General features: G+C 41.0%; 1 protein-coding gene across 1 annotated transcript in view; it reads left to right on the forward strand.

Annotated features, from left to right (window-relative positions):
• The first annotated feature begins 4903 nt into the window (after positions 1-4903).
• Positions 4904-14251, forward strand: part of LOC141146080 (fibrocystin-L-like) — a 364397-nt gene continuing 355049 nt past the window's right edge. Inside the window, exons 1-4 of the mRNA XM_073632840.1 lie at positions 4904-4916; positions 7326-7406; positions 10089-10233; positions 13246-13363. Coding sequence (XP_073488941.1) covers positions 4904-4916; positions 7326-7406; positions 10089-10233; positions 13246-13363 — 357 coding nt within the window. The remainder of the gene's footprint in view (positions 4917-7325; positions 7407-10088; positions 10234-13245; positions 13364-14251) is intronic.

Raw genomic sequence — 14251 nt, forward strand, 5'->3', positions numbered from 1 at the left:
AAAAAGCACAGTGTTTCCTATATAAGGGACCAGCATTTGAATAGAATTGAAGAGAAAATTAATAAAATTAATCAAAAAGTCATTACTGTAATTTGGGAGACAGCAAAGCCAAATTGTTCTGAAAGATCAAACTACGGGCCTAAAGAGGGGGAGAGGAGAGAGAGAGGTAGCCCAAAGGTACCCCCAGTCTCCTGGTTGGAACAAACAATCCAAAGGTATTTAAAGGTGGAGAAAGCAAGGAACAGATGAGTGGAGGAGGGATCTTTAGCATTGTATAGCCCTATTTATAAGAAGGGCTTATAAATAGTTTCCGGTAAACATAACATTTTGCTTTTAGGCCAAAAAGTAAAATTTTGGTCTTATCTGACCAGAGCACCTTTTTCCACATGTTTGCTGTGTCCCCCACATGACTTCTCACAAACTGCAAACGGGACTTCTTAAGGCTTTCTTTAAACAATGGCTTTCTTCTTGCCACTCTTACATAAAGGCCAGATTTGTGGAGTGCACAACTAATGGTTGTCTTGTGGACAGATCCTCCCACCTGAGCTGTGGATCTCCGCAGCTCCTCCAAAGTTACCATGGGCCTCTTGGCTGCTTCTCTGATTAATGCTCTCCTCAGTTTAGGAGTACGGCTATGTCTTGGTAGGTTTGCAGTTGTGCCATACTCTTTCCATTTTCAGATGATGGGTTGAACAGTGCTCTGTGAGATATTCAAAGCTTAGGATATTTTTTTATAACCCAATCCTGCTTTAAACTTCTCCACAACTTTATCCCTGACCTGTCTGGTGTGTTCCTTGGCCTTCATGATGCTGTTTGTTCACTAAGGTTCTCTGACAAACCTCTGAGGGCTTCACAGAAAAGCTGTATTTATACTGAGATTAAATTACACACAAGTGGACTGTGGGGCAGAATACAAATGCACGCCACACTTTTTACATATTTATTTGTAAAAAAAATTTGAAAACCATTTATCATTTTACTTCCACTTCACAATTATGTGCCACTTTGTGTTGGTCTATCACATAAAATCCCAATAAAATACATTTACGTTTTTGGTTGTAACATGACAAAATGTGGAAAATTGCAAGGGGCATGAATACTTTTTCAAGGCACTGTATGTGTAGGTTTTGGCTTGAGCCATTGAACTCTCTAAACAAAAGGCTGAGTTTTACAACAAAGGAGCAAGGGAGATATGGAAAAAACGTGAAAAGACCCTAAAGCCCCACCTGCTAGCTGTGTACAAGTTCAGAATATTCATATACAGTCTTTCATATTTACTATACATGACCAAAACAATACAATTACAATATATACAAAATAAAATAACTAGATGGTGACCCCTGCGCTACCTGATGATGCTTAAAATAGTGAATTCAAAAAATGTGCAATAACCAATACTACAGCGAGAAATGTTTTTAAACGGTTGCTGCAACACCTAATATGTTCCCACAATATAAAGATAAATAAATATAAAGGGAGTTAAGCATCCTTTAAACATAAAATCATGCCATAACCATATTAAAAATCTACGACTCAAACAATGTTTATAAATAAACAATAAAGCATAAGTGAAATAAAATAAGTGTCCGGTGAATCACAAAACACATCAATAGTATGTACAGTATGTAATAGTGAAAGAAAAATGTCCCAATCTGGTTAAAAGTAAATTTCACTTCTGTGATCTGCTTCAATTCAATCTGGTCACTGTGAGCAATATATTGTGCACTTCCACCACTGCTGGTCACCTCAGTGCTCCCAGAACTCTCACCTTAATTCAAACTTAAATAGGCCTAATGCCCTGTACACACGGATTTTCTGATGGAAAAAGTGCGATCGGATTGTGTTGTCGGAAATTCTGATCATGTGTGGGCTCCATCTGACTTTTTCCGTCACAAAGTTTGAGAGCAGGATATAAAATTTTCCGACAACAAAACAAAATTACGATCGTGTGTACACAAATCCGACGCACAAAGTGCCACGCATGCTCAGAATAAATTAAGAGATGAAAGCTATTGGCTACTGCCCCATTTATAATCCCGACGTACGTGTTTTACGTCACCACGTTCAGAACAATCGGATTTTCCGACAACTTTGTGCGGCCGTGTGTATGCAAGACAAGTTTGGCCCAAAATCCGTCAGAAAAAATCCAGTGGATTTTGTTGTCGGAATGTCCGATCAATGTCCGATCGTGTGTAGAGGGCATTATGCTCTCTACACACGGTCGGATTTTCCGATGGAAAAAGTGCGATCGGATTGTGTTGTTGGAAATTCCGATCGTGTGTGGGCTCCATCGGACTTTTTTCGTCGGAATTTCCGACACACAAAGTTTGAGAGCAGGATATAAAATTTTCCGACAACAAAATATGATCGTTTAAATTCCGATCGTGTGTACACAAATCCGACGCAAAAAGTGCCACGCATGCTCAGAATAAATTAAGAGACGAAAGCTATTGGCTACTGCCCCGTTTATAGTCCCGCTGTACGTGTTTTACGTCGCCGTGTTCAGAACGATCGGATTTTCCGAAAACTTTTGCGACTGTGTGTATGCAAGACAAGTTTGAGCCAACATCCGTCTGAAAAAATCCATGGATTTTGTTGTCGGAATGTTCGATCAATGTCTGACCGGGTGTACAGGGCATTAGAGTTAGATCCCAATGGATAGTCTGGTCACCCTTATGCCCTGTACACACGAATATGTGCGATCGGAGCTTGTTGTCGGAAATTCAGACCGTGTGTGGGCTCCATCAGACTTTTTCCATCAGAATTTCCGACACACAAAGTTTTGAGAGCAGACTATAAAATTTTCTGACAACAAAATCCGTTAGCGTAAATTCCGACCGTGTGGACAATTCCAACGCACAAAGTGCCACGCATGCTCAGAATAAATTAAGAGATGAAAGCTATTGGCTACTGCCCCGTTTATAGTCCCGACGTACGTCTTTTATGTCACCGCATTCAGAACGATCGGATTTTCCGACAACTTTGTGCGAGCGTGTGTATGCAAGACAAGTTTGAGCCAACATCCGTCGGAAAAAATCCAATGGATTTTGTTGTCGCAATGTCCGATCAATGTCCGACCGTGTGTACGGGGCATAAGTCGGGTGTTTTTCTCCTTATCCTCCCAGGTTTTCCTCACAGTTTGCTGAGAGGTAGTTTCATACGGTGGCACTGTACAGCCTGGACACAGGTATGCGAGTAACGGCATCTTAAAGTGACCGATACCCCAACTCGAGCATTCCACCTGGAAGGATAAGGCCCATTTAAGTTTGAATTAAGGTGAGAGTTCTGGGAGCACTGAGGTGACCAGCAGTGGTGGAAGTGCACAATATATACAAAACCAGTTGATTCTGACACGTTAATACTTTCTAATTGGATCAAAATGACAGATGGGCAGTTGGCATTTCTGTTAGCTCAGGTGTCCTTTAATACAGTAACAGAATTATATAACAATGCGCATAAAAAAAACTGAACGCCACATAAACACTGCGAAACTGAGAAACTCAAACAATCTACTTACTGAAATTCCACTCCAATGTGTAAGGCACCTCTTACCACCCACCATACGAGGAAGTTTACAGAAATTTTACAGAAATCTTTTATTTCTCTATGGCCCTATAGTTGTCTTTGCACAATGTTGGGACAACATCGTGATTATGACTGGAGGCAAAGCTATTTTTTTTGTTTTGGATAGAGTAAAGAGGGATTAGAACACCTGTCAGTTGTTTATTAGAGATCCACTCTCTTTTCTTGTCCTGGTGACCGTTATCACCGAAAGTGAAAGTAAAAGAAAATCCCAAATTTTCACCAGAACAGGAAAAGAAGGGAAATCTTCTAAAAGTACAGTTGTTCTGTACATTTTTATTTATAAGATAACATTTTTAGAGAGGTAATAAAATAAAATGTCCAAAAACATCAGTTTATCGACTTTTAATTATCAAAAAAACTAAATAAAAATATGTTAGAGATAAATATTTTTACTCTTGAAAAAGCAATCATTTGACTGTAAGCTGCACTATCAAACAAATGCAGGCACCTTTTAGTGTATTTCCCAGCACCTCAGTATACCTGAAACACAGACAATCAATGTTGAGGGATGGGCTGACCCCTCCTGCCACCCAACTTAACTAAGTTATATAGAACTTGGCCGTCATGTTTAAAGAGCATTAGTGAGGTGTAGGATGGGGAGGTCAATGCTAGACTTTGTATATCCTAAAATCAATATTTGAATATCAGGATATCCAGTAGTTCTATAAGACATTGAAAACCAAGAGAAACATATAAGGCTGTTCCATCCCTTAAACAGGCAGATTATGGATGCTAAGCCCAGTAATTATCCCTGCTGTTCTCAAATGGGATATCTGTAAATTATATAGCCTGGTGCAAATGCTGGAGGAAAGGGTAGGGAACTTTACTGTAACAGTGTTTGCAATACTATATGTAAAAACATAACCAGATCCCAGAATGAGCAGGGACTCCTATAGTTGGTCTCCGCTCACCATTAAGAGATGTAAAAAGATGAAAGCTGAACTCCAATTTTTGTTTATTCTGGCATTTATTCCATTTTTAACAAGACAACTTCATATATATTGTATCTCTACCCAAAAATCACACTTCTTTAACGCATTTTGCCACCACTGGCTCGCTTAAAAGGATAGCCTTTTAAATATCTGATGAGAATGTTTGTGAAAGTTGGATTCTCAGTACAGAAGAGAGTGAAGTACATGTACGTAATCATCATTTCTGTGCATGGACTGTGGCTGTATGAGCTAAAGAAAGTTTTTTTAAACTTGACATTTTGACCAAATATGATAGCTTTTAGTTTTCTTTTCTAGCCCGCAGCTGCTGGCAGTGGGCGCTGAGTGGCAGTACCATGCATCTGGTGATATGTCTTCTCCTACTCACCATGCACTATGCACGTAAGTTTGTAAAATGTTTCTTTTTGTGGCATTCCGCAAACTACTGAATATGATCCTTTGATATGCACTTTGACTATTCAAGGCATGGCAGGTTATTTGATCTCCCTAAAGATGGCCATACATGAATTGAAATTCAGCTGGTTCAGCTGATCCCCGCTGTCGGAATACAATGACACAGCAAGGAGGATTTCCGCATCCACATAGAATTGAATTTGTGGATGGGGGAATCAGGTCAGTTTTTTTGTTCAAACTGCTGGTTAAAAGAAAAAAAAATGATCAATGTATGCCAAGCTTAACATAACTGAGCCAAAGTAAAAAGAATAGCTAATGCAAGCTTCCATAAACAGTAGTGAATGCATCAAAAATAAGTGAATTTAAACATGTTTGGGATAGATCTATAATCAGACAAACATTGTTTTCCTTCCCATCAGTCCCATTGACAGTAGTGACCAGGACACATAGGGTTAGTTTACTAAAATAAAATAGATTGTTCACTTTGCAAGGAGATTTTCCTTTTTAATTTATTGGATGGGATGAAACTCTGCTGACTTCCATCAACCAATTATGTGTGAGCAAAACAACTTTATTTTTTCCCCTGCACGTAATTCTTTGCAAAGTGAATTTTCACAAAGATTCACAAAACTATGGGGAAATTCCCTTGCAAAATGAACAGCCTGTTTGATTTAAGTAAATCAACCCCATAGTGAGGGTAAATCTCCCCAACAGGGTCACAGACAGACAACAGTAAAAGTATGAACAGGTTTTTTATCCTTCCCTACTTTATCCAAAACTTTAAAGAATTGACTTTTGATGTGCTTTAATTTACTTTCCTGCTGCTCTGATCTCTGCTTCAGCCAGCTAAGAAATGTCAGTACTTCTAAGCATGGTGGGGCATTCCCACTGCCCTATAACAATACAATGCTTCATCTCTGGACAGCCATTGTCATGACTAGGGCAGTCACATGGAGGCAGAGCAATGTCTATAGCTGTGTGCCGGTACCAACCATTAGGAAGGCTTTATCAGGAATCAGGGTGCTTAAAAAAGTGGGGTGGGCAAGTTGAGACACAGGATAAGGGTGTACTATATGCTTAGGAGGTTGTTGTTTTTTTTGTTGTGTTTTTTTAACACAGGTCTGCTTTAAGTATAAAAAATATTATAGACGCCGTTAATTATATGAAACAATAGCAAGGGCACGCTTACTTGGCTCTTCAGGAGATTATTTGGCTCCCTTCTACCCCATGTTAGTTCTGATTATTGCATGCTTATGGACCAGAGAGGGGCATGCGGAAGATGTCTTCACTACCTTCGTCTAGTTGTGTGGACAGTCTGATCAATATTCCTATCGCACATGTTCCTGGTAGAAATGGCTCGTAAAATGGTGGGTGCTGCAGCGATTACCAGTTGGGTCCTGGAAACATCAAACAAGCGTACATATTCGCCAGCACACCATGGATCAGCAATTTTTGTCCAAAAAGTTTTTTATTTTTTATCCAACAAAAAGTTTATATTGAAAAACAGATACATACAGTCCAAAAAGTCTTCAGGTAAGTTATACAAAATAGCATAAATGGGCACAATTCCAGAAATAGATTTGAGTCTATACATTAATATAAACCCCACTACTAAACGATAAAATCACTACATCTATATCCTCTCTGATTCCTTCCCTCTGTCCTCATCAGGCAGGGCCTTCAAACTCTATTCAAGTCTAGTGCAAGGTACAAAATGCTCTCAACCACTATTAAGGTGCAATAGCCTATCCATGACCAGGTCCTCCGGGGCTAGCCCTGGAGTGCCAAGCCATGGTTGTCCAAAAAGTTTTAATGGAAAAGATCACATCACAAAGGAAGGTGCAATGTTTCGGATCCGTGCAGAACCCCTTCATCACATGCCTGACGAAGGGGTCCTGCGCGGCTCCGAAACGTTGCACCTTCCTTTGTGATGTGATCTCTTTCATTAAAACTTTTTGGACGAAAATTGCTGATCCATGGTGTGCTGGCGAATATGTACGCTTAGTTGTGTGGACAGTGATGGGTGAAACTCCCCACAGCGAAGTCTATTCCACATTACAAGTATCCCATTATACCACTACTTACTACCCCACAAACACCCTGCCATAAAGAAGGAAATGAAGTGGAAAGAATTAGATGACTATCATGGTTATTACATACAAGACAATAAAATAATAATTGTATCCTGCAGCAATAAATAAATCTTAGATTCTACTTTATTCTAGTGAATTGCAGATTAACAGCTGAAATGTATAATGTGTTAAAATAACACATTAGGTAAAAATAACATGAACGCCTCTCATTGTGTTTGTTCTCCAGCATGACTCCTAGTGTGAGAAGTCTGTACATAATGCAGGATCTTTGCAACTTTGACATGTTTCCGTTCCTCCTTTACAGATGGAGAAAAGATGGTCTCTGAAATCACGCCAAATTGTGGCAGTCTGAATGGAGCAACAAGACTTACCATCAAGGGGCAAGGTGGGTATTGGGAAAAATGATTTGGCACAGGGAAATAGCTTATTATAGCCAGATATGGTCTTTGCTTATCAGGTTGCAGTCCTGAATAAGGTAAAAAAAAGCAGATGTTGCTGCAGATTGTTGACATGCACCATTTTTCCCAATGTAAAAAAGGGTCCTCAGCTGACCACTTTCCATTCCTCATGTGTGCTTTTTATGCATAGAATTTACAGACTCTTTCTCTGCTCTTTCTATTCAAATGGGTAATTGTTAATTGTTTACTGTCGTAAGAAACAAGGGTTGTTAAAACTACAGCTGGCCTAAATTGTTGTTTTTAATGCCTGCAGGTGGGGTCTTTTCATCTTGTCTAACAACAAGATCAAAATTATTTGGTCAACCAATCAGAAACCCCTCCAGCTTTAGTCACTGGAATTAGGCCTCTTGCATGTGAGATTAAAAAAATGCCACGTTTTTCACTGCTTTGAAATTAGATGCATTATTGTCTATGGAACAACACATGCAGCTGAGTAAAGATCAGTAATACAGCATTGAGTACAGAGCCGTAAAACAAAAATAGAAAATGTTACATTTGAGTGCAGTAATTTACATATTTACATATAACATTACATGCACTTTTTGTAATTGGCTTTTGTTCTTTCATATAGTAGCTACAAAACCATGTTTGTCCCTGATGAAGCCATACGGTGAAACATGTAGGATAAATATGTGGGAAAAACTATAGGAGACTTTAATAAATTGTGATTTTATTGAAAATATGTTATGTCATAGTACTACTTGCACCTATAAAGTCCCTTACCCTTTACCCTGTATTTTCTATACTATTATGGGGACGTTGGTGCTGTAATATAGTATTTAATTGATTCTGGAGTTGACCACTCACCACATAAAGATATAATAGAAGTCTATGGCAAACCGAAGCTAACCCACAGTGCAGGTAAACCACAGAGCATTAGTGTGAAAGCAGACTTATAGGGGACAGTAAGACAGTAGGAGCTTGTTTACTTTTGTGGTTTGGGGGGTAGTAGAACCATAGTTGAGACACACCTCCAATCACTGTCGTAGCATCATGGGTCGCAATGTTGACCCCACGCCATGCTCCAGGGGGCCCGTGCAGCCTCCCTGTTACATTTTGTTTTACACTTGGACAGTAGGGGCGGCATAATATCCTTTCCATTTTTCTCCTGCAACTGCTGAAGTAGACAGTCCTTGTGAAAAGTAAACAAAGTCAGCGTTCACACTAGTGTAATCCAATCTTTGTTTTTGTGATTGTGATTAAACAGCGGGTAAGCATCCAATGGGTATTGGTCCCGTGGAAAATTATTATACTGATTGTTGTTTAAAATCTTCATTATGATATTCAAAATAAAAAAAAATAGAAATTCAGAATCATTTCATTGTTGCCCTTGACCAGTTGCCAAATCACTTACGTGACCCTCACTTATGAGCACCCCTGGTCTAGGATTTAGTATAAATTACTGCATACACCTAGAGAGACACCTAGATGCATATTATAGATAGGACATATATTCTGCATGGGAGGAGTGTCTATTTGCATGCTTTTATATGACCGGAGAACTGGGGACTCTTGAAGCTTCTGATTATGGAATTACCATTATTATCGGCGTATAACACGCACAGGCGTATAACACAAACCATCATTTTAAGAGGGAAGTTTCAGGAAAAAAAACTTTAATTTCTAAATAAAGAACTTTGAAGCAAAATAAGGGTCAGTGCCCATCTGCAGCCTCACCATTGCCCATTAATGCAGCCTTATCAGTGCCCATCTGCAGCCTCACCATTGCCCATTAATACAGCCTGCTCAGTGACCATCTGCAGCCTTGCCATTGCCCATCGATGCAGCCTGATTAGTGCCCACCTGCAGCCTCTCCATTGCCCATCAATGCAGCCTGATTAGTGCCCATCTGCAGCCTCTCCATTGCCCATCAATGCAGCCTGATTAGTGCCCATCTGCAACCTCACCATTGCCCATCAATGCAGCCTGATTAGTGCCCATCTGCAGCCTTGCCATTGCCCATCGATGCAGCCTGCTCAGTGGCCATCTGCAGCCTCTCCATTGCCCATCAATGCAGCTTGATTAGTGCCCATCTGCAGCCTCTCCATTGCCCATTAATGCAGCCTTATTAGTGCCCACCTGCAGCCTCTCCATTGTCCATCAGTGCAGCCTGATTAGTGCCCACTTGCAGCCTCTCCATTGCCCATCAATGTAGCCTGATTAGTGCCCATCTGCAGCCTCTCTATTGCCCATCAATGCAGCCTCGCCATTGCCAGATTACACAGAGGGATCTCCTGTTTACTCCTATGATAGACAGAACACTGGTCCAATACCGGGACATGTGACGTCTATCCTATGAGCCATCCAGGAGGCGGGACTGTGTGTGACTAAGCGCAGAGTACACAGGAGATCCCGGCTATGTGTAATCTGGTGGCGCTCGCCAGGCAGCCAGGTAAATATCGGCGTATAACATGCATCCATGATTTGCCCTCTATTTTCAGGTGGAAAAAGTGTATCTATTGGACTTTGTCATCTGTTCTGGTATCCAATAAATGTTATCTTCTCTGGAATAGAACCAAAGCTGCTGACTGTCAGGCTTCATGTGTGATTGGTAAATTTGAATAATCTAGGCTCACAAATGTTTTTTTTGTATTCACTTCATTCTCCAGGCTTTGCAGATGCTAACCAGTTTAATTTTGGAGATGGAAATACCCATCTGGGGAACAGCGTCCAGCTTGTCTCCTCCACCCGTTCAATCCCATGTGATGTGGAGAAAGATGCCAGTCATGCAAAACAAATAACTTGCTACACCAGGTATGTTTACCTAGACATACAAAATGCAGCCAAGTATTTCAGATAACTTGGTAGCGTAGAGAAGGGTTAACACCTCTATCAACTGCAACTATTTTATAACAATAATCATAACCATATAGATGCACCCCAGTATAGAAATAATACAAGCTTTATATAAGAAGAGATTAATAACAGTACATCCTTCCAATGTGCAAACAGGTATTATCAGCAAATGATCCCAATAGGAGTCCTGGTGGATATGTACACATATACCTGGATATATATACACAGGGTATATAGTAATTAACACTGATACCACTTGGTGAATGTTGTAGCAAGTCCAGTTGCAAAGGCTCCTAAGGGTGTCAGAGACCTAAAGACAAGATCAGCGGTCACGGGGGAACCTCAAACTGTTGTTTCGACCAGCCTGAAACTGAGCTTCTCACTGGTAGGACATATGGTGTAGCACAGTCAGTCTATCTATTGTTAGTCAGTAACTGTGATTCAGTCTAACTATTCTGCGCTTTAGTCACTCCTTAGTCGTATATAATAGTCTCTTCTGGTCCAAAATTTAGCAGCACAGACAGGACGTGTGGCTGAGGCATTTTTTTTGTCCCTCCACTTCCTCCCTTTAGGGATTTAAAGCCAACAACTCCAGGGCAGGAAGTGTAAACAAAATATATTTTCAGGCATTTACAAATTCAGACATTACAGGGCAGCAGATCTCTGCAGTACATATATAAGACATTGATCCAATCATAGGCATGCGCACAGGGTGTGCCATCAATATGGAGACAAGGGGATTTGGGATGGGCCCCCCTGCCCCAAAGCACCCCCCCATGTTGAGGGCATGTGGCCTGGTATGGTTCGGGGGGGGGGCACTTGCTGTCAGGCTGCGTGGTTGGATAAGGGTCTGGTATGGATTTTGGGGGGGACCCCATGCCATTTTTTTAAATTTTAGCATACGTGGGGTTCCCCTTAACATCCATACCAGACCCAAAGGGCCTGGTATGAATTGTGGGGGACCCCCACACCGTTTGGTTTCCTATTGCCGGCAAATTCTGCAATATTTTTTTCATTCAGCTGTCAGCAGAGAAGTCCGCTGACAGCTGATGACTCATCCGTTGTTAAGGACATGGCTGCTGACTTCCCGTCCTGCTCCTTAACAACCTATTCACTGTGCGCTTGGCAGTCAAACACCCCTCTGAGCGTACCGAAGATTCGGGTGTTTGAAAAGCATGCATCTTTGCATTTTAAAGTTAGCCAAAAATGGTTATTACTTAAACTACAAACCTGCTTTTATTGAAACCTAACTCTCGCTGATGTTTTATTGTCAGAAAAGAAATTAAAGGGGTTATAAACCCTCGTGTTTTTTCACTTTAATGTATCCTATGCATTAAGGTGAAAAAAATTCTGACACTGACCGGCCCCCTAGCTCCCCGTTTTACTCACCTGAGTCCTGTAATTAACACGGTTGAGACACGCTTTTCCTCTCTGCCCGGGGGTTCTCGGCTCTTGATTGGATAGATTGATAGCCGCGGAGCCATTGGCTCCTGCTGCTGTCAATCAAATCCAACGAATCGGGCTCCGGGGGGCGGGGCCGAGTCCTGCATTCTGCGCCTATGGACGCAAATGCTGGACTCAGAAGCGTGCCCGCAAGGTAACCCCCCGGGGGAGCGCTTCTCCTAGGGGGTTAAGCGATGCGGGGAGGAGCTGAGGGACCCCAGAAGAGAAGGATCAGGGCCACTCTGTACAAACGAACTGCACAGTGGAGGTAAGTATGACATGTTTGTTATTTAAAAAAAATAAAAAACTAAGCTTTACAATCACTTTAACACAAGAACATGTTGTGATCCATCCACTAATGCGGAGCTATGTGGTTGCTTGCCATATGGAGGGAAGCAACACTTTTTCAGTGTTAGAAATTCTACAAACTCAGTCGCAACCCAGCTTCCTTCAAGTAGAACTATAGCCTTCCTTTAAAAAAATACATTTTGCAGCACTTAGTGTATCTGTGTTTACAGTTTTCTTTTCGTACCTCTACAAAGACCCAAAAATACCTGCCAGTGAAGTCCACCTAATAAAGCTTCCTGTGATGGGGTAGCAATGATGCTGCACTGCTCCTGAGTTCAGAGCAGAGCGGTCACTCTTATGTAGATTGTGCTTTCTTGCACTACAGTGGGATGAAAAAATGTTGCAGGGGACATGGATATCAAGTTTTATGCAGTTGGTGCATCACATTGTAACTGAATTTGGGATTTGTTTAGACTGTCATGAATCCTAAATTCAGTTACAATGTGATGCACCACATAGTTGTAATTTCATCCTTTTTAGGTTATTATTTAGACTACTCATAAACAACACAACACAGGAAATGTCCACCCAGAGTCCTCACCTTTCATAAAGATTACCTAGAAAGCCCTCCTTGCTGTTATGCTGTATGCAGAAACTCAGTATAAAATTACTTACACTAAGGCCGCATTCACATTGGTGTGCTGAGGTTTTTGTAATTGTATTAATTTTACACACAGTTTTAGGTCTGCTCTCACTGACTTCAATTGGGCTATAAGATCTAATGAAAGTCAATGGGAATCGCATGTAAAACGTGGATACCTTCGCGCTGTGGCCAAATCACAGCGCACCAAATTGAACACAGCTTAAATGAATTTAAAACAATCACAACTTGACTATTTTCTTCATTTTGAATCTGTATTTAGATGGAGAGGACCAGATTTAATAGATGTATTTTAAGACTATTACAATAGCTTTTAAAATGGCTATTTTTTTTACACGCACTTTTAACCTTAGGACTTGTTCACATATGCTGCTCCTCAAAAAACCCTCAAAATGCCAACCACGTGCATTGCGGCAAAGCCCTATTCACTGGTCAGTTAATATTTGCCATAGCATGTGTACAGCCCTGTATGGCTACATTGCTGTGTTAGGTGGATGGCGAAGGGACCATAAAACTGTGGAACTTCCAAATTCACTTTTGCTCATAAATATTGAGTAGTGTTACTTTCTCCCACACAGGCCTATGCCAGCAGACGCCTACACGGTGAGAGTGACTGTAGATGGAGTACCTATTGACATCCGCAACATGTGTTCCAATTGGTGGTGGTGGTGGTATTCTGGAGGATGTACGTTCCAGGTATGTGGACAAAAATGTTACCTATGTTTTGTTTGCTGCAACTGGCTCATGAACAATGTGCCCTTCCCCCGACTGTCATTGTGAAGTGAAGTCATTGATTGAGCACATTGGTTGTATAGATGACAGAGGAATTCTTTTCATTCTTATTATTTAGTTTGCTTTTATTCACTTTCATACTAATACTGTAATAAGTGAAAGCAAAACTGTATTAATAAATCTTTTACAATGGGATTTTACAGTTATGGACCAAGACAGTGGGAAATATTGTAAGAAAATTGTATGGAATCTTATTATTATGGCTAACTTTGGCTGCATGGTGGAGCTATACTCCTTAACATTAATGACAAACCAGGGGATACTTGATTATGGTTTCTAATTCATGGTAACATCCTGAACTTTCTTTTATAGCCTGTTCTTATGCTGTTACTATGGGTCACACTTGTTGCTATATCCCTGTTAGAAAAATGAATGTACTGCTATTCCATTCCATGTAAGATCAACACATATACATGTGCCAGAAGGTGAGAACCAAAAGATCTTTGACACCTTTCCAAGGGGGAACTTGCCCCTCTAATTGCTCTGGTTACCATTCCCACCCACAAAAGGAAGTTATAATAACATGTTTATGGTGAACTGCCCTTATATATTGACTAAGAGAAGGTACAGCCAGGCAGACTGTGACAGAGAGAAAGGGGGGGTGACAGAGAGAGAGGGGGTGACAGAGAGAGAGAGGGGGGTGACAGAGAGAGAGAGGGAGTGACAGAGAGAGAGGGGGTGACAGAGAGAGAGAGAGAGAGAGAGGGGTGACAGAGAGAGAGGGGGGTGACAGAGAGAGAGAGGGGGTGACAGAGAGAGAGAGAGAGGGGGGTGACAGAGAGAGAGGGGGTG

This window comes from Aquarana catesbeiana, linkage group LG05 (genome assembly GCF_042186555.1).
Source record: "Aquarana catesbeiana isolate 2022-GZ linkage group LG05, ASM4218655v1, whole genome shotgun sequence".
In the NCBI taxonomy this organism is placed as follows: domain Eukaryota; kingdom Metazoa; phylum Chordata; class Amphibia; order Anura; family Ranidae; genus Aquarana; species Aquarana catesbeiana.